The sequence below is a fragment of the Ahaetulla prasina genome, chromosome 12 (assembly GCF_028640845.1).
Source record: "Ahaetulla prasina isolate Xishuangbanna chromosome 12, ASM2864084v1, whole genome shotgun sequence".
Classification (NCBI taxonomy): Eukaryota; Metazoa; Chordata; class Lepidosauria; order Squamata; family Colubridae; genus Ahaetulla; species Ahaetulla prasina.
Window position 1 is genome coordinate 1,302,897 of NC_080550.1, and position 20,143 is coordinate 1,323,039.

The 20,143-nt window shown below is 49.4% G+C and overlaps 1 protein-coding gene across 5 annotated transcripts in view; it reads left to right on the forward strand.

Moving 5' to 3' along the window:
• PIEZO1 (piezo type mechanosensitive ion channel component 1) overlaps positions 1-20,143 on the forward strand; it is a 58,666-nt gene that overhangs the window by 6,689 nt on the left and 31,834 nt on the right. For all 5 annotated transcript variants that reach the window (XM_058155085.1, XM_058155083.1, XM_058155081.1 and 2 more), the window contains exons 2-4: positions 11,899-11,994; positions 18,146-18,268; positions 19,880-19,922. Coding sequence is in view for 4 of the 5 variants with exons in the window: in XM_058155083.1 (XP_058011066.1) it covers positions 11,899-11,994; positions 18,146-18,268; positions 19,880-19,922 (262 nt within the window). In the remaining variant the exon portion in view is untranslated. The remainder of the gene's footprint in view (positions 1-11,898; positions 11,995-18,145; positions 18,269-19,879; positions 19,923-20,143) is intronic.

Here is a 20,143-nt window from a genome sequence, read left to right on the forward strand (position 1 = left end):
ACACCGTTAAATGTGAACATTGCAATTGGGCAAAAAAAGAGCAGTGGTGGCGCAGTGGTGACAATGCAGTATTGCAGGCTAATTCGGTTCACTGTCAGCAGTTCGATCCTGACCAGCTCAAGGTTAGTTCAACCTTCCATCCTTCCGAAGTGGGGTAAAATGGAGACCCCCAATAGTTGGGGGCAATGTGCTGACTCTGTAAACCACTTAGGGCTGTAAAACTCTGTGAATCGGTATGTAAGTCTAAAGGCTATTGCTAAAGCAGCAGTTTTTCTTCTGTTTTGTGGCATGGAAATATTCTGGAGACTGTTGCTGTTGGAGCAGAGCAGAAGGTGGTTTGGGTGGCTTCTCTTCTCCCATGAGGCCCTGGCCTTTATCAGGGGGTCTTGGCTGGGGAGTGTCATGGATCCCGCAGCATGGGAAGAGGAGCCAGAGTACTTCACTGGGGAAGGCAACCCCTTACTCTTTGGGGTGCTTTCTCCAACCTGCCCTCTTCAACCACGGAAGGGATGTCTGTAGGAAGTGGTCAAAAACCAAGAGATTAAAAATGGGTGGAGGCTTCCACAGCTTGGGTTCCTCTGATTTTTGGGGTCAGGATGGCTGGGGATTCTGGGAATTGTAGTTTCTTCCCATCGGGGCCCCCAGAAGCCCCCAGTGTTGCTTATGAAAGCAGGGCCTTGGCTCCAGAAAGGTGCTGAAGCTGAAGCCTGGATCAAATTAAATGTTGGCTCCTCCAACCGGCTCTCAAGGCCGGGAGATCAAAAAGAGACTTCTTTGTGGCGTCTGCTACTTTGTGTCTTCTTCAATTCCTTCCTAGGCTGAGGCGTCTGGGTGGGAGTACACACTGCATGTACACACACACACACACACACACACACACACACAGCCTTCAGAGACACTGATTTCACTTCCAAGATGCTTCTTGTGAACTCGTAGACACAGGTCGATCCTTGGCTGTGGGGTGGAGGAGTTAGAGCAGTGGATTTCTGCTGGGAAGGTTCAAATATTCCCCCCCACCCCTGCCCCCATGCTCTGAAGATGAGATCTTGAGGTAGTTGCCCCCTCACCCCGTCCTACCTGACAGGGCTGCCGCCATGAGGAAGAAGGGAGGGTGACATCTGAACTGGGGCCCTCTGACTGCTATGCCCCCACGGGAGCTGCAAGGGCAGGGAGCCAGGGCTTGGCACACCGAGGAGTCCTGCGGGCAGAGCCCTGGACCCTTGGCAGGTCAAGCAAAATTCAGGACCCATTTTGCTGATTGGTGACCCAGCAACACCGGATCCCTTTGTTGGATGGATTTCTCTCTCTCTCTCTCTGCCGCCTGTCACTCAGGATCTTCTCCCCAGTGCCTCTCTGGTTGCATTGAGATAAATAAAAGAGCATGGCACGTGGGAAGGGCCTGGAGAGATGGGCAAGAGCCAGTTCCGAGGGACTGGCCAGGTAAGGGAGGGGGCAGCTGGAGAGCGGGAGGGGCAAGAGGCCCAGGAGGGACCCCAGAGTTTCTCAGGCTGTTAAGGAGACAGGTGTGTGGGAGTCTGTCAGTGTAACTTTACAGCAAAGTAGGGTTGGCTTACCTGGCTGTGATCCTGATTTACACAACGAGGTTGACAAAGAACACTCTTTGGGGAAGGTGCGGCTTCTTTACACAGAATCACTTCCAGCTGGCAAGAATCGTGTCTCGGTATTTGGATGGAAGACACATAAACAGAAGAGGTTGTCCTCAATTAATGACCATTCAAAGTGGGGGGAAAAATGGACATGACCATTTTGCAAATGACCCTGGCGGGAGCGTCCCCAAAAGTCCCGTGATCAAAATTCTGATGCTTGGCAACTGGCAGGTATTTATGACGGTCGCAGAGTCCTGGGGTCCTGCGGTCCCCCTTCTGCGACCGTCTGACAAGCAGAGTCAAGGGGGAAGCCAGATTCGCGTAACAACAGTGTGACTAACTTAACCATTGCATTGATTCACTTAACAGCGGTGACAAGAAAGGTCGTAAAATGGGACAAAACTTATTTAAAAGCTGCCTTCCTTAGTAACAGAAATTTGGAGCTCAATTGTGGTTGCAAGTCAAAAACTACCAATGCGGGGGTCCCCAACCCCCACAGGCTATGGGCGGGAGGTGGGCCATGCTCATGAAACCAGCCCCTCGCCCCACCTCCCACCACTGCCGCTAGCCGGAAAGTTTGGTCCTGCTGCCGTAATATTATATCTTTTGAAGGAGACATGATAGAGCTTTAAGAGAGCTGAAATCCTGGGCACTTTATGGACTCCTCCTCCAGGGGTTTCCTTGAGAAAAGCCTTTCAATATAGTTGACTCTACTGATGTATGATACCCCCTCACGTCCCGTCTCTCCCCTCTGCTGCTCCTCCCGCAGCGCCAGCCCCACCTCCTGCCCACAGCTTTCCACGAATGGGTTGCCATCCTCTTCGCGCCACTTTCTTCCTTCGTGGCAAGAGAAAGCTGGCGGGTTTCCCCTCCTCTCGGGCTACCCTAGGAGGCGGTGGGGGGGAGGCTTGGCTCTTCTGTGTCTGACAGGCAGAAGGAGAAGAGAGAAGCTGGGGGGGGAGTTTCCTCTCTGGCACAGCAGCAGCCTGGATGGCTGGAAGGGAAGGGCAGGACTAGGGCGCTCAGAAGGGGAGGGGACTCCCTGCCCTGCCCAGTGACTCAAGCGGAGGCGGCAGCCACCACATGGCTTCCTGACTCAGTTCCCCGGAGAGCAGCGGCTGCTTCTTTCATTAGGGAAGTCTGAATCAGCCCGCCTTGCCTGGGGGGCCCCCCCGTTGTGCTTGGATAAATTGCAGGGCTGGCAGCCACATCTGAGCCAGTGGGAGCCCCCTAAAAATCTACCCAACTGATAGCTGGAAACTTCCTGGCCTTGGCTGGGCAGGGTGTGTGTGTGTCCTATGGGCATTTCAGCAATGCAGGTTTTGGGGAGTGGGAGGCTGCCAGCCTTATGGTTCGAGGCTACCAGGTTACTTAGAAAAGGGCCAGGGGTTCCTCTGCTCCCCCTGGGCTTCCTCATTCAGCTGCTAGGACAGATACAGGTAGTCCTCGACTTACAATAAAACCCAAAATTTACATGATCATCATAAATAGGAGTCAGTTGTCAAGTATGTGAATTTTGATCATGTGACCCCAGGAATGCTGCAACAGTTGTAAGCGTGTTGAAATGTCTTTGAATATTAGTAATTAATATTTACTAATAAATAGTACGATTAGTGTTAATTGTAAGTCTGAAAAATGGTCATGTCTCATTTTTTTTTGATGCTGTTGTAATTTTGGTCACTAAATGAATGGTTGTAAGTTGAGGATAACCTGTAGCCAGGGAGTAAAGTTCACCCAAAATCTTCTCGGTAAATTAGACCCACCGCCAAGGGCCTCTGGTGGCTCAACAGACTAATGCAGTCTGTTATTAACAGCAGCTGCCTGCAATTACTGCAGGTTCTAGTCCCACCAGGCCCAAGATTGACTCAGCCTTCCATCCTTTATAAGGGAGGTAAAATGAGGACCCAGATTGTTGGGGGGCAATAAGTTGACTTTGTATATAAATATACAAATAGGATGAAGACTATTGCTAACATAGTGTAAGCCACCCTGAGTCTTCGGAGAAGGGCGGGATATAAATGCAAATAAAAAAAAATTGAAGGGCTGCTAACTTTAGTTTTTCCTGGTGCAGGAAATCTGCATCTTGGCCTTCCTTCCTTCCCTGGAATGCCTGCTCGTAGGTTCCACCCTTCCCCATAGTTTATTTTAATTATTTCCTTACTTAAGAGATCTATAGGGCCGCCTATCTTAAGCAACTCTGGCCGGTTCACAAGAAGGAAACCGGTGGCTATAAAACAATCATAACAACAATAAAGTCATAAAATGAAAATCCTGTACCTTAACTATCCCCATAGGAGGCCCCACAGCAAGCTCAGGTGCCCCCTTTTCCTAGTACCTATCCCAGTGTTTCTCAACCTCAGTCCCTTTAAGTTGTTTGGACTTCAATTCCCAGAATTCCTTGCCGGTATAACTGGGGAAGCATAGCTGGCTAGAGAATTCTGGGAGTCGAAGTCCACACATCATAAAAGGGTTGAGATTGAGAAACACTGATCTGTGCAATCCTATCCAGCACCGGGGTTAAAAGCCAGGCCTTAGTGGCCTTCTGAGAAGCTAAATGGGATGGGGGGGCTGCCAAATCTCATGGAGGTGGGGTGATCCCCAAGATAGGAACAGACACCAAAAAAGCACATTTCCAAGGTTCCCCTAGAACAGGGGTCTCCAACCTTGGTCCCTTTAAGACTTGTGGACTTCAACGCCCAGAGTCCCTCAGCCAGCAAAGCTGGCTGAGGAACTCTGGGAGTTGAAGTCCACAAGTCTTAAAGGGACCAAGGTTGGAGACCCCTGCCCTAGAAGACAGGATTTCAGGGAAGCCATGCATTCAAAAGATCTGATCCACCTGAGCCACCAGGGAAAGAGTGTCTGGAGCATCTCGGTCGCTGGCCGCTTCAGGGCCCGGGGATTTCTCTGCTCTTGGTCATTCCCAGGCCTCTGTCCTTACCGGAGATGCCTGCTAGATGCCTGCATTTCAGAATTGAATTAGTTTCCATAAAAACAGGATGGGGTGGATAGGATGGTCCCTCCGCTCATTTGTATTTTTTTCCATTAAGCCGGAAGCCAGACCCAGGCCTGTCTCTCTCTGTGTTCTTTCTCTTCCTTTTGCTTTTTCCTCAGAATTAAGGCCAGTTTGGTGTGAGTAGACCTCTGCCTCGCCTTCCCTGGGGGAGCCCAGAGCTCAGATCTGCCTTTCCATTAGCACCAAATCGGTGTTTCTCTAGCTGCTAAGAAGAAATTGGCACCTGGGCTTAGATTTCTCTGAAGCTGAACCTTTCAGAAGAATTCTTTCTTCTCCCCCTCCAAAAAACAGGGCCTGTTGCACCCACCTCTCCCCAAATCCCAAACCAGCCAAGGCTTCCTCCTAAGAACGAGACTGTTCTTTCTCTCTGTATGATCCCATGACTGCATGAGTGAGTAATCTACTCTTCGGCCTCTGCTTCTAATCTGCAATCCAACCTTCAGAGATTCCGTCTGTGGATCTAGTAAAAGCAGGGCGACCTTGGCAACTCTTAAGACTTGTGGACCTCAACTCCCAGAATTCCCCAGCCATCGTTTCTCACCTTAATAAGTTTCTCAAATGGTACCCAGTTGCCCCAGACAAGGAAATCCAGATTATTTTGATGTTTGGGCTCCAGAGCCTGGAAATGGAGGCGGTGAGCAAAAGAGAAGGCCTTGGAAAGTGGGCCTGAGGCCTGTTTTGGTGGCTCGTTTTGCATCCCTTTTTCTCTGACAAGAAAAATGCCTTGGAAACATTGGAACATGCCTCACTTGGAAGCACAAAACACATTTTAAAAACTTAAAATGTATCTTTCCAAGGAAACAGAGAATCATGCTGACTTTGTAGTAATAAATAATGTTTGCTGTTGCAAGCCAGCTTGTTGTTTCAGGTGAATTGTCCAGGAAATTTGGCAAGTGTTGCTCTCAGACATAGCCATAAGCAATCATTCCACCCCCCACCGTCCTCCTCCTCCCAGCAGGCCAGCTTCTGTCATCTCTGCAGGGCTGTTGTGCCCAAGAGAACAAGGTGGCTTGGCCTGCAACCCCCACGGCCTGACCTGTGGAAGCTGGCTGCCCTCCCTCAAACCAAGGGTGCTCCTTTCTCCCCCTTGCCTCCTTCAGGCAGCCTGGCTTTCCCATCCGATGTATCCGGTTCTGAGCGAGTGCCGGGGCGCGTGCATCAGAACTGCTGGGCCAGCCCAGTGATGTGGTTGGCAGGACCGCCAAGCCAAGCCAAGGCAGCCCTCAGGCTTGGAAGGCTCCTGCTCTTACTTGAAAAGAAGGAGAGAAGGAAAAGGCACATCTGTCTGAAACATCTTCTGAGAAAGCATTTGGTGAGCTCAGCAATGGCAAGAATTAGGTCAGGGAAACTAAAAGCAGGTCAGTGGCTGGAGTGAAAAACTAGCAGGGAACCGTCCTGGGTTTCCCTGTGGTTTGGGGGCCTTTGCCAGCTCCAAATCTTCTTTTTAACCCTCAGACGACTTTAGAAATTCCCAACCGTTCTTTCAAGATCTCTGAAGCATGCTTGGATTATACATTTTAGACAGTTCCTTCTGAAGGTAAACCTCTTCCTGGGGGGGCTTTTGATTCATCATCTTCTCCTTTGTCGTTGAATTAGATGACCAAAAAAGTTAATATTTAAGACAGTGTTTCTCAACCTTGGCAACTCGAAGATGGGGTGGACTTCAACTCCCAGAATTCCCCAGCCAGCATGGAATTCTAGGAGTTGAAGTTCACCCATCTTCGAGTTGCTGAGGTTGAGAACCAGGAATCTTAAGTTCCCTGGGTAGGATAGTCCCAATGGAAGTTTTAGTCATATGGGATCTGGAATTTTTTCTGGCCTGGCCTTGCTAACTGACTTTGTCCCCCTCTGACGTGGGACAAAGGAAAAGCCCCCTCCTCACACATGTTGCCAGTGGCTGGGTCAGGGGAGAGGCCAGAGGCAGCTGAAGAATGTGGAAAAACCGCCTTTTGGAATGAGGGAAGGGCAATTGGGCTTGGCCTTTGCAGGTGCCCCCCCCAAGATAAACAAGGGGGGGCCAATGTGGCAGTGAGCCAACTGAGGTTGCCAGAAGGCTGGAGGAGGAGCATTGCACTTCTGGAATTTGGTTGGAGAATGGTCTGCAGAACTGGCTTTTTTGAAGTGGCTTCCCCCGAAACATAGGAAAGACTGTTCCCACCCCCCCAATCCTCTTTGCACCCTGGGCTGGCCTGGCCTGTAGGCCTCTGAGCTGCTGGACAAGGGGCATGTTTTATAGCCCAACCATTTGGGGGCTCTCCCCTTCCTTTGGGCCTGTCTGCGTGGGGAAAGAGAGTCCAATTCTCTGGTGTTCCATGCCTCTGCCGGGACATGAGGCATTTTCCAAATAGGAGCTAATACGTTGTGAATGAAATTGGAGGCAATGAAAACTCATCCTAAATGATGACAGCTGGAAAAACAAATACGGTATTTTCTTTGAGCCTCAGCCAGGGTTGCAAAAGTAACTTGCTTGGTTATCTCCGGTGACTCAAAATTGCCTCCAGGTGACCAGGCACAAACCCTTGTGATGAATAGAAGGGCAGGACTCCTACTCTTCTTTTCTCAATTTTGACTCAGTTGGATACGTGGCTGTTTGCTCACCCATGTCTTTAGGTGTCCTGCATCCCTGGACATCTGAAGGGGATTTGCCTGCAGGACCCTCCCCAGATGACCCTCCCCAGATGACCATTAGTGCGGGTGGTCTTTTTGGAGGCAGGGAGCCTGGGCCGTGTCTGCATGGCCTTCTTGACTGAAAAGATGGAGCTGCCCTAGCCAAGAAAAATTCCAACTGGGTTTTTTTTTCCTCCTGCTGCTGCTGTTTCTCAGCCCTCCTGCGGCTCCTACTCCAGGCTGCATCCTGATTCTACTTCCTCTTGCTCCTCTTCCTCCTCCTCCTCCTCCTCCAAAACAGGACAGATTGTTTTCACTCCCAAAACTAAACTGCAATTTTTGCCTGAAACTTAAATGGTGAGAAGAGTGGGTCTCGTGATTGCAGCTGAGAAGCTGCTGCCAAACTTGTGCAAGGCTGACCTGGAGGCCCTGCAATGCACTTTGCACTTCTCCTTGGGGTGGGGGGTTGGAGTGTGCTGGAATTCAGAGTGGGAAGTGCTGTGCGTTGCCCCCTCCCCTTCTCTGCACAACTGCAGGGACAGATCTCTCGTCAGTGAAGGGAAAAGGAGGGTTGGGTGTGTTGGGCTTTGTTGGGTTCACACAAGACCTGCTATGGCACCCCTTTTTAGACCCAAATTGGAAAGAGACCCAATGGTTGCTAGGTAGACCCAGGAACCTCTGCCTAGATTGCTGAAGAACTCCAAGGGTGAAGTTTCTAGATTTCATTGTGCAGCTTCCTTTAAAATAAAACACTTTTCTGAGAATAACGTGGCCATTAGATTCTGGGTGGTCAGTGGTCAGCCCTGCAATGCAGAGAGCAGGAACCCCCATTTCCTGGCCTTTGGTGGAAGAGGCTGGCAATGCAGGGGCCGAGCCCTCCCCAGGCCAGATGGGGCGAGGGAGTCAGAAAGTGACCGCTGGGCTGGGCTGGGCTGGGCTGGGCTGGGCTGAGAGCAGCTTCTGAAATCTGCACCAGGCTTTCCCTTAGTTTATTCTAAGAAGGCTGTGAAAGCCTCCCTCACCCAGAATCTGGTATGGGGCACTCCTGTTTTATTTTCTATCTGGCTTCTATCAGCCTGCGCATAATTACCTTCTTGGATGGGGCACCATGGCTTGTAAGATGTGATAAATGGTGCTGGCATTTCTGCAGCCGCCTGCATGGCTGATTGGGCTGTTCGGATGCGCTTCCTGGAGCCCAACAGACGGAGGACGAGTGAGAAAGACCAGCAGGGAGGCGGCTTGGCCGTGGCTGGTGCAGAGATTAGAACTGAGGCTACTGCTGAGATGGACCCGGCCTGCCGGGTAGCTAACGTTGGGCGGTGGGGGGGGGGGCAATTAGAGCTTGCAGGGGTGAAGAAATGCAAAGCAGCTGCCAGTTCGACCTGTCGCCCTTCTCAGCCTGCTGCTCATTCGTTTCCTTGTCGCATTTTCATTGCTTGCTCTGCAGCCGGGGAAGAATTGATGACATCTCCCAAATCCCCAAGAGCTGCTCAGCCACCTTCCCCAAACCACCTTCCTATTTCTTTCCCCTGATCGAAAAGATCCAGCAATTACCTTTGCAGAGAGCTTTAAAAAGTACAACTCCTGAGAGCAGCCTCTTCCTTCCTGCACTCAGTCTGCTTGCCTAACATGCTTTGGGGGGGGGGTGTTAACTGAACTGTGGTCTATTTGGCCTGGACTGTGTGGCACAGGTGCAGGGGGTTTGCCCTGCAAGGTAGAGTAAAATGTGGTTGGCTAGTTTGTGGTGCCGTGTTGGTATGAACAAAGCAGTTGCTGATCCTAAAGGCCAGGACAAAGTGCCTAACATTTATGGTGACCCATAGCAAACAGTGTTTCTCTCTTCACCTAGACTACAGCTATATAGCTCACCTTTAAAGTGTGCGTGCAATTAAACCAGAGTTTCTCAAACTTGGCAATTTTAACGTGTGGATTTCAACTCCCAGAATTCCCCAGCCAGCAAACATTGAGTTAAACCAGGGTTATGATACTGACCTTTGCTTTGGAGGTGGAAAGAGGGGGGAAAAAAACCTGGGCCTTATAATGACCACCAATAAGTTAGACTACAATATCAAGAGAGTTTTCCTATCCGATGATGAAAAGAATGAGAGCCCATATTTGGGGAAGGGGATCTTATCGAAGGTGGGTTGGGGATATTTTCATTCACCAAACCTTCAGGGAAGAACTTGCTCTAAAGCGGAATGATTAAGAAGGAAGGCATTTCCAGCTGTTTGTTCCTCTCCCCACCTTATCTCTTAATTTGGCTGAGTCCTGGAGGTTTTTAGGGAGACCAGGAGGCTGGGAGGATTGAGCTGGGAGCCGATTGTGTAAGACTCCCTGTTGGAAGTTTGCAAAAGTTCTTCCACACCCTGGAGACACAGACTTTTGAAACTCAGCTCAGTGCCTCCAACCTCCATTCTCGGCTTGGCTTTAAGCATCAAACTGGCCTTTTGGTTGTGCAAGCCTGGCTACTCTGCTACCCTCCCCTCTGGACTGTCCCGCTTTGGTGCCTGGGTCCTGTGCAATCTTCACTGGGGCGGGGGGGCGGGGGGAGGGATTCTCCAGTGGTCTCCTCCACCAAAGCAGGATAGTCAGCCTCAGTCGACAAGTGGTGGGCCCCAGCCCAGGTCTCTTTTCAAGGGGTTGCTGTAATGGAAGTTGGGTCGGGTGCCACCACTTGCTGACTGTGGCAGGGTGTCCTTTGGAATGGAGAATTGGGGAAGGTGGAGTTGAGCATCCTAGGTCCCCTGCTAAGAGAACCGGATCCCAGCGTCTTGAGCAGCCGGAGACGATGCCAACGGCAGAGTGGGACGTGCGTTCTCCCCATTACTGGCAGGTGGATTTCCTCTGCCCTGCTCTGAAAAGCGATCCTGCCTTTGGCTTCTCTCCGCTTTCATCTCTGCTGTGGATTTCTAAATTAAGGTTATAGCTGAGGGCCAGAAATTCACAGCCGCGTAGCCAGTGCAACATGAATCTCCACACATTAATATCCCCGGGCTTGAGTTCCAAGCCACAACTGAGCTGCGTTGCTGTTTTTGTGCCCCTTGCATTGATTCTCTTGCCACAGAGATTAAGAAGAGGAGGTCATTCCTCCTCCCCTCGATAGATTTATTATGGGGAGGGCCTGTTACCAGTGGAAAAATGGATGAGGAGGGAAGAAGAGAGCAAAGCAATTCAGGGATCTTCTGAAGTTGCAAAAGCTGGACTATGTACTACTCCGGAACCAAGAACAAACTGCTTTACTGTCTTATTTGTGGGCATCCAGACCTAACACCCCACAGCTTCTGCTGCTGGGGATTATGGAAACTGGAGTCCAAATGATCTGGAGGACACCATATTCAGTAAGACCTGCTCTGTTGCTTCCAATTCAGGACCCATCCTTTTAACCCTCAAAGCAGGGGTGCCCAACCACGGCAACTTTAAGACCTCTGGACTTCAACTTCAACATGCTGGCTGGAGAATTCTGGGAGTCCGCAGGTCTTAGAGTTGCCATAAAGTTGGGCACCCCAGCCTTAGAAGAGGTCAGCTTCTCCATTCTCCTCCAGATTCTCTGGATAGCTGAGCTGCGGCTGTTTTGTGCAACTCAGGAAAAATGACAGCTTGCTTGGCTAGCTTGGCACCACCTCTGCCTCCCCCCACTTCCAGGTTTCTGCCTGTAGGGAGGGATGGAACAACATAAGCAGAAGAACCTGGAAAGCCCCAAGGAAGAAATTGTTCTGCTCTAAGGTTCCTTCTCTGACCTTCCCCTTTTTTTGTTCCTTGGGGTTTAAGCAGGGCTTGATCCAGCTGCTGTGGTTCTTTTGTTTGCCAGATGTGGGATGATGGGGTGGAGAAGACATCAGGGGAAGGTGAGCCACAGCTCCAGCTTTCAAAGAATGGACCACAAGAAACACTCGAAGTAGAGTTTTCCAAGTGTGGCAATTTTAAGATGGGTGTAATTTAGCTCCCAGAATTCCTCTGGCAGCATGCAGTAGCTGTGGAATATTGACTTTCTTGTGCTTTGTGTCCCCTCCTCATCTACTCTAGTCTTGAGACTCTTCCCCTCCCCACCTCTAAATAATCTGTCGCTGCAACCAAAGCGAATGCAACATCTCTCTTGTTGCACTCACCTCGACTGACGATTGAGCCCGGAATTATGGTCATATGTCATAGCAGTCATTAAGCAGGTCAACATGTGACCCTGTCCGATTTTATGAACTTTTTTTGCAGTGGTTGTTAAGTGAACCTGCAGTTTTTAAGTGAACTTTTTCCCCCCAAATAGATGTTTTTTGTAAATGCCAGAAACCAGCAAAAAATGCCAACAATCACAATTTTGAAACCATGGGATGATCCAGATAGTTATAAATGTGAGCCAGTTGCCAAATATCCAAAATGTGATTATGTGGCCATGGGGGGTGGGGTGTGTGTGGCTGTTGGAACGTGTGAAAATAATCTGCCATAATTTAAACAGTCACTGAGCTGCTCGCCAAGATAAGAAGCTAGGCCTCACCGCTTGCCTTGAGGAGCTTCCCTATTTAAGCCAGGATTCCAGTTTGCTTGTTCTGCCCCCAAAGACCACCTGGTCCTGTCAGTTGATTTCCAAGACCCCCTTAAGGGAGGGAAGATCCCTGAGAAATCCTGGGCGATCCTTCTGACCTGTGTGCTGATTGCATTTTCCCTCTTTTCCCTCCGCAGCCTGCCTCTTCCGATTCAATGGCCTCTCGCTGGTCTACCTTCTCTACCTCCTGCTCCTGCCGTGGTTCCTGGGCCCCACGGAAGACACCATCAGAGGTAAGGAAACCACGTCCTCCCAGCTTCCTTCTTCGGGGCACAAACCAGGATGCTGCACCCCACCCCCACCCCCCACCCACCCTTTGGCCCTTTGGAACAGATCCGCTTTCCTGCCCCTCACTGGAATAATTCTGCAAACGAAGCGTATTTTCTTCCCTCTTTTCCTGCTCCTCGTGTTTTTGCCTGTTGCATTCTGGCTCTCTGTGGTTCAGAAGAGGGTTGACCAAACGCGTTATCTTCTATTTCTTTGGAAACGATGGGGATCCAATAAAGAAATGATTTTCTTTGCTACGGATACAGTGAGCACTCAGGGTCGTGCTTATCGTCTGGTCTGTCTCGAAGGGCTAACAAGCCACCCAGCCAAGGAGGAATGTGCACCCCGGAAGGAGCTTCAGCCCAGCTGCAAACATCTGTTTCCCTGCAGACATCCTGGAGAAAGCCCAGGCAAGCCACTGGGATGGAGGAAGAAGCTGCTGGACTCCCACATCTGCTCCCCCTTAGCCAGTTGCCCATCAGAGCAGAGAACAAGCCCACCTTTCCTCCCAGGGGTGAAATGCTCCCGGTTCTGACTTGATCACTCAATCCGGTAGCGATGGTGGCGGGTGCTTCGGAGAGCCGGTAGCAAAAATCCCTGCCCCCCCGCCCGCCCAGCTGAGCCGCAAAAATGCTTTTAAAAGTAAAAAAAAAAGCCTCTGATGATCGCATGGCTCAGTTGGGATCGTCAGAACCCTTTCAAAGCATTTTTTCTACAATCTCTTCGACTGAAGAGGCTGTAAAAAAGAAAAGGCTTTTAAAGGGTTCTGGCGATCAGGCAACTCAGCTGGGATCGTTAGAACCCTTTAAAGGCATTTTCTCTACAACCTCTTCGGCCAAAGAGGTTGCAGAAAAAATTATTTTAAAAGTTAAAAAAAAAAGTTGGCCATGCCCACCCAGTCACATTAACACACACACACCTCACCAAGCCACGTCCACAGAACTGGTAGTAACAAATTTTACATTTCACCCCTGCTCCCTCCCTCCCAGGGGCCTTTGCCCTGGTTTCATCTCCCCAACTGCCTGGCTAGAGTCGATTTCCTTCCGGTTGCTCATCCCAGGGGTCTGCAGGTGACATCCCCTCAGCCGGGCACTGTGGCCAATTCCTGGCTGGGCTCTGGCAAAGGGCCACACCGTCCACAGGGCGTTTCCGCAGGGAGTTGGAATAAACCTTTCCTGCTTGGAAAGCCGGAATCCTTTTGGCTCCGCCTGGTCCAGGCAGACTTGTATGATGGGCTTGAGCAGTTTTCTCACTGTGGCCACACAGAGTGGCCACACCTGCTTCAGGAGCGCTCTTTGACCAATGCCAAGCAAGGAGACGATCCTTTGCTCGACTCCCCTCATCCATTCTCGTTCTCTGCTCATCGTTAGGTGGATGTTCGCCTTTTCTTCAGGAGCCCAAAGTGGCTTTCTTTATTTCAGCCTCACAACCATCGCCCTGTAAGGGAGGGGTCTTCCTTCTGCCATGTTTTCTTTCTTATGGATTGGCTCATTTTTAGCTCCCTGCAAAAGGGAAGAAGAAAGAGGGGGAAAAAATATTTGCAGAGCAAAGACTGAACTGGTTTGTGGAGCCCCCAAAATTCTCCGGGATGCTCCATGCTGCAGAGACAGCACTGGGGGCAAAACCCAGCCACCACCACCCCGCACCTCCCCCCCCCGCCCCCCCCCCCGCTGGAGAACAGCCCTCCTCAACTTTTCCCTCCCTTTTCACCCCAAGGGCCCACTTTGTCAAAATGATCTGCTTCCTGCACAACTTGAGGGTTTCTGAAGATCATCTTCGCTGTCTAAATGCTCCGGACATAAATAGAATTACAGACAGAGCTTGGCACCCGTTCAAGCAGCATTTCTGCATTATAGCAGGGGTTTTTTTCCCTCAGGAGTTAGAAACCCAGACTCTTCCTCCTTGTTCCTTTTCTTCACGGAACTTTCTGCTCTTTTGCGGGTTCAGCTCTGCCGGTTTGGGTGCCTCAAGTTGAGACTTGGAGAGTTTTCTTGGTCAGCAGGTGAGCCTGGCTTTTCAAAAGCTCCTTTCAGAAGACCAGGAGAGCAGGCGAGAGATGCGTGCATTCCCACGGGTTGGCAAATCCTGGCCCTGCAGGCCATTGTATCACCGGGAGGTCACGGTTGCAAAGGCAAGTGGGGAGTCCTCCCAGGGTGCAGCCAGCTTCTTCCAGCTCTTGTTTAATCAACTGTCCTGCAGAAAGGAAAAACAGGCCTCTTGCACAAATATTTGTCTTCCACGGGGCTGGCAGGCAAGATTGATGGAGATCTCCTGGAGCTGGAGGAGGGTTGGGGCAAACAGTCCCAGCAGTTTCCATCCAAGGGAAAGGTTGCTGCAAACTCTTCCGTAGATTGTCATTCTTTTAGTTCAGCCGAGTTGTTGGTTCCCTTCCAGTTGATTCTGCTGTCACACAACGTCCAAAAGCCCCCTTCCCCCACCTCGTTGTGTAACTTTATGGCTTTATGGCCAACCATGTGATATATTCAAAACTGGCATCTCTGCACTTAAAAGACATTTTAGGGCCACTTAAAATCCGCCTGAGATAATCCGAGTTCTGGGACATGAAGCATTTGGCCGTCAAGGAGATTAGCTCATGTTGTTTCTTCTGGTCCGGTTTCAGCTATTCAGGGCAGTATTGTTTTTTTGCCCACACTTTTAAAGCTTTTTCCCATCTTAGCTTTTTAAAAACAGCATGTAAAATAATCTCCGCACCTAAGAATACAAAAAGAACCCTGTTGGAAGTATTTGTGCTCTAAATGCTTACGTTTTCCTGTTTGGTTGCTTTTTAAAGTATTCAGCTAGGTAAATTAAGACAAAAATACTTTTCTAAGAGAAGTACTTTTCATGCTAACCATGGATTCTCCGGCTGTGTCTAATGATGAAATCAGATTCGGTTAGAGCAAGCGGCAGATGGAACCACAAGAAACCACAAATGCGTGAAGCCAAACTTCATAAATCCAGCGAAGGCCTCCAGCGATGCTCTTCAAATGTTGTACAAACTTTTCCCTCCCGGATTGCTGAGACTCAGCTGCAAAGAGGCTGGAAAAGCTGATTTGGGAAGCCTGTGAACTTTCGTCCTTGTCAAGACCCTTTACAGGTGGTCCTCAACTTACGACCACGATTGAGGCCAACGTTTATGTTGCTAAGTGAGACATTCATTAAATGAGTTTTGCCCCATTTTACAACCTTCTTTGCCACCACAGCCATTAAGGGAATCTATGCAATACGGTTCTGAACTGAATCTGACTTCTCCATGGACTTGGTTTGTCAGACGGTCGCAAAAAACATAACCTCAGGATTTTGCAACTGTCGTAAGTATGAGTCAGTTGCCAAGCATCCGAATTTCAATCACATGACCATGGGGTTGCTGCAATGGCCCTGAGTGAAAAAATCATAAGTCAGTTTTTTCAGTGCTATTGTAACTTCGAATGGCCACTAAATGAACAGTTTTAAATTGAAAACTACCGTATTTTTCCGACTATAAGACGCACTGAGCTTTTGGGGAGGAAAACAAGGGGGGGAAAAATGTGCCTCCCACCATCTTTCCGGTATTCATCTGGCCTGTTTGCAGCGGCCCATTCAGTGAGGTCCATTCATCCCCACCTGTTTGCCGCCTTCACCCTTTCTAGAACAGCTGATCAGCACTGCACCAGGGGTGAAATCCAGCAGGTTCTGACAGGTTCTGGAGAACCGGTAGTGGAAATTTTGAGTAATTCGGAGAACCTGCAAATACCACCTCTGGCTGGCTCCAGAGTGGGGTGGGAATGGAGACTCTGCAGTATCCTTCCCCTGCCACGCCCACAGAAGTAAAAAAAAATGGATTTCACCACACCAACCCCCCCTTTCTCCCCGCTGCCATATTTGGAGTATAAGACGCACAGACATTTCCAGCCGCTCTTTTTTGGGGGGAAGTGCATCTTATACTCCGGAAAATATGGTATCTCTATAGCGTCCTGTTCTTTGCTCCCACTCTTTCCTCCTCCTCCCCCCCCCACCCGCAAATATATTTTGGAATATGGAGGGGAGCAGAATGAAGCGTTCTTCCTTTCCAGTCCTCTCTCTTCCAGGTGGGTGGGGACTTGTTAGTTTACATTATAAATCAGCTTTACCTTCCCCACTTCCATAGCTCCCGCTGTGAGATGATGGAGCCCAGCCAAGAAGGGATAATTAATCCAAGTAATGAACCTGGAGGGTTGGGTGGGTGATTGTCAGGCTGAATAGCTGGAAGGAAGGAGGCGGTGAGGGGCAGGAAGGGGATGCGGGAAACGGCCTTTCTTTGCCACCCAGAGCCATGGAGCCAAAGGGGAAATGACACGTTGCTTAGAAGGAATTATGGGGAGGATAGGGATTGAGATCCAGACTAGAATCCCTACACATTTGGGGATTGGTCCTTATAGTCAGCAATTGCCCACTCTGACTGGCAGCATCTTCCAGGGTTTTAACCAAATTAAATGTCGATGCCGGAAACTCAACCTGCCCAACCAGTAAAAGAGGCTTTGTCCTCAGGAAAATGCCATGACAACAACAAAAGTTTATCTTATCAGGTTGGCTGCCCTTTTTTTTTTTAATTGCCCCATGAGGCTCACCGAACGGCATTGTTTAGCGCTGAGTCAAAGACCGACAAGTAGAGAAAAGAGTTACAGAGCAGAGGATGTCCATTGTTCATTGGACACAACCTGCTGTTAAGTGTGTGCTTTTGTGTGACACTGCTCTCCCAGCCACAGAACAGTCAGTGGTGACCTCGTCCCCACGCCTATTAACTCAAGGACGTAACTCGGAGAAGAGCCCCCGCCTGGGCCCCTTCCCCAGGAGAGAAGAATCAGAACTCCTTGTAAATGTGAATGGAGGGATTTCAAGTTGGAGCTTGTCTTTTACTCCTGGAGATTAAGCCACGCTGGCATCAGCTTCTGCCCATCGAAGGCAATGCTTCTTGAAAAGCTGGCCCTGGTTCAAAAGTTTTGTTTTGCTTGTGTGTGTGCGCCCTCACACTCCTTCAAGACAGCTTTGATTCCTGGGAACTGTCTAGACAAGTCCCTGCACTGTTGTGAGTAAGAGGTTCGGAAGTGGATTGCCTTGCCTTCTTAATTAACACAATGACCTAGCTGGCTCTGAGCCTAAGGCAGGGCTGGAACTCAGGGCTCCCTGGTTTCTAGTTGGGTGCCTTTACTGTGACACCAACCTGGCTCTGCGCCACCACTCAGCATGCCATCAGTTTTAAGGTGATCCGGGACCCTGATTTTGCTGATGCCAGTTCTATCCACATGTCTACTAAGAAATAAATTATAGTGTTTAATGAGACTTATTCTCAATAAAGTACAGGTGTAGTATTAGGTAATGGCAAAGCAGAGGTACACAGCAGCTGCCCATTTGTGTGGTGTGTAAATGTCAATGTTGAATGATGTAAATGAAGCAATAATTTAGCAGTTATATATTCCACAACTAACCCACACACTGCTTCTCCAAGCACGTGGCACTGAAGATGCCACCTAGACTGTAGCAAAACATCTGAAAATGAAAAACCAGGTTTAGAGAACCCCCATAACCCATCAAGCCTGAGGAACAGAGAGGCTCTCCCATAGCTAGCAATCCAGTCCTAAGATTTCCACCCATAACAGTTAAGTGCAAAGCTGAGTAAGGACTGCCTGTTGCAGAGATATTGCTAAGTACTATATAACCCCAATGTTTTCCCCAAACTAGCTGTAGTTCTTCACATTGCAGTGAAACTTGGGTCTTGAATGTTGTTGGTCTTTGGCTCTTATGAGCCACTACAAGCATGGCCAAGAGTTAGGATGATGGAGAACATAGCTCCTCACAACTGGAGGTTCTTTGGAGCTTTTAGTGCATTGTTACTCTGTGGACAGGAGCCAGTTTAGGTAGTTTTGGGGCAAGGGGCTGAGGACGTTCCCAGTTGTGGTGAAGAAGGTTGCTTTTTGGGCAGGCTGGTCCAGTTCAGGACTCCTCTCTTAGGTGACCTTAACCAAGCTACTTTTAAGTCCTCTTAACCTCAGCTACATCTGGAGCAGGGGCATAGTTGTCAGCTGTGTTGGAAAGACCCACATACAGTAGCCAAAGGTGAATGAAAGGTGCTACACAAGGCTCCCATTTGGCATTCTGCAGGTCACACTGGACGCCTCCTCCGAGCGATCTTGGGAACCAGCATCCTTTTCCTTCTCGCTCATTTGGTCTTCCAAATATGCCTTTACACAGTGCCCGGCTTGGACCAGCTCCTCGGAAGCAACTGTGAGTACCATGTTGCTTTCCTGTTTGACAGAATCTTGATTCAGAGAAAAATGACAAGCAGAGCAAAGGACAGTTGTAGTAAAAATGTAGAATAATGCAACAGGAATTCAGTGCTTGACAGAATATTGAGCAGAGAAAGGGTGGGGGGCAGGAAAGGGGATACTTAATTCTTTCCATTTATCGGTTTTCTTCCAATCCTTTTTTTCCCCCTCTCCACCTGCTTTGTTCTCCCAAATGGCCATTTCCAGCTGCTCACCCAAAGACGTTTAGTACTCCTGCAGTCCTCAAGGGTGTGTTTAATCCTGCCCAGGAAAATGGCCAACCAAGGTGGCTAGAGATTAGCATTGACCTTTGAGAATATAAATATTGACCTGAAGCTGTAACACAGAGCTTGGAAGACTGGACTGTGAGCCCAGATGTGGCTGGATTGAAAGGTCTGGGACCTGGTCCTGTTTGGAGATCTCTCCTTACCATGGGATCTGCTGTGGGCGGTGGGGGGGGGAGAGCCTCCTTTCTCACTTCACACCCTAGTATCTGAACTTCCCCCCCTCCTCCCCAAAAAGCCCCTGGAAATGTTGCTGTTGTTTCCTCCTGAAATTCTCCATCCAGGTGGAAAATTCTGAACCTTCTGAAGTTTGCCATCACTGTTCTCCAGAAACAGGGCTACCTTGTTCCAGCTAAAACCTGTGTTTGAAACATGCTTCAAAATTCAAAATATTCCCAAAACATAAAGTTGGTTTCTTAGTGATGAGAAATGTTATGTTATGATTTTCCCCTCATGCTTTCCCTACAACTTTCCATACATGGAACAAATTCCTTTATCTGCAGGGGATCTATATAAACTGTTCCCCCACCCCCTTGACAGGAGAGCTTAACCCACAGCTCCACATTACCATGTTTGGAAGCGTGTTGGTGGTTTACTTGCGTTGGGTCCTTTCACGGCCACACAAGCGTAGCAGAAGAAACAGGTTCAGCAGCCACTGGTGGGCCTTCTTCCTAGATGCTTGTGGGTTGGTGACCAATTCAGTTTAATTTTCCTAAGTTAACTCCACTTCCTAAGTTGCTCCACTTGGTTTCGATGGGCGCAGAATCCCACCAGCCAAAGCCAGAGGTCCTAGTGGGATGGGAGAAATATACGGTGGGGACTCCGGAGGTCAGCCGGGGGTCCTCAGCCAGATGCCCTGTGGAAGGAGCTACGTCTGACCTACCGTAGTAACAGAGATGCGTTTTAAGCTAAAGAGTCAAAATGAGAATATAATCAGAATTTATTGTCAACTGATTAAAAACAGCTCTCCCAATAGATTTGGAACATCTGAGATAGCTTTCAGTTTCTGCTACTATTCAGAAATCCTCAGCTCTGTGTTTTGGAGCAAAAATAGATGTGTGGAGCTTTGGATCCCCAGAAAAGGGATTTTTTAATCTTAAGCCTTCAGTTCTATCTCTTGACTGTGGAAGCAGCCCAAGGTTGGATCCAATTCATCTCGCCTAAGGAGGATAGAAACTGGATCCTCAGTGGATTCATTTGCTGCCAATTGAATGTGCTTGAATTGCATTTGAGGTCAGAGCTGGTAGCTGATTCAGTCTCTTTTTTTACTCTCTTTGTCTTCCCAGGCAGCACATGGGAAACTCTGGCTCAGCACATTGGGGTTACCAGGTAAGGGCGGAAAGTATGGGGAGAGCTGCTCTTTCTAAGATGTCCACCATGTTCTCAGGGAGGGGTATTTTGGAGCTCACCCTTACGATTATCACCCCCTTGGGCAGCTGGGGGGCAGGATTTGCCCTCTGGTTCATTATTTGCTTTAGGGCTGCCCAACTCAGCTGTTACAGATGATTCTCTCTCTCTCTCTCTCTCTCTCTTCCCCTCCCCACGCGCCC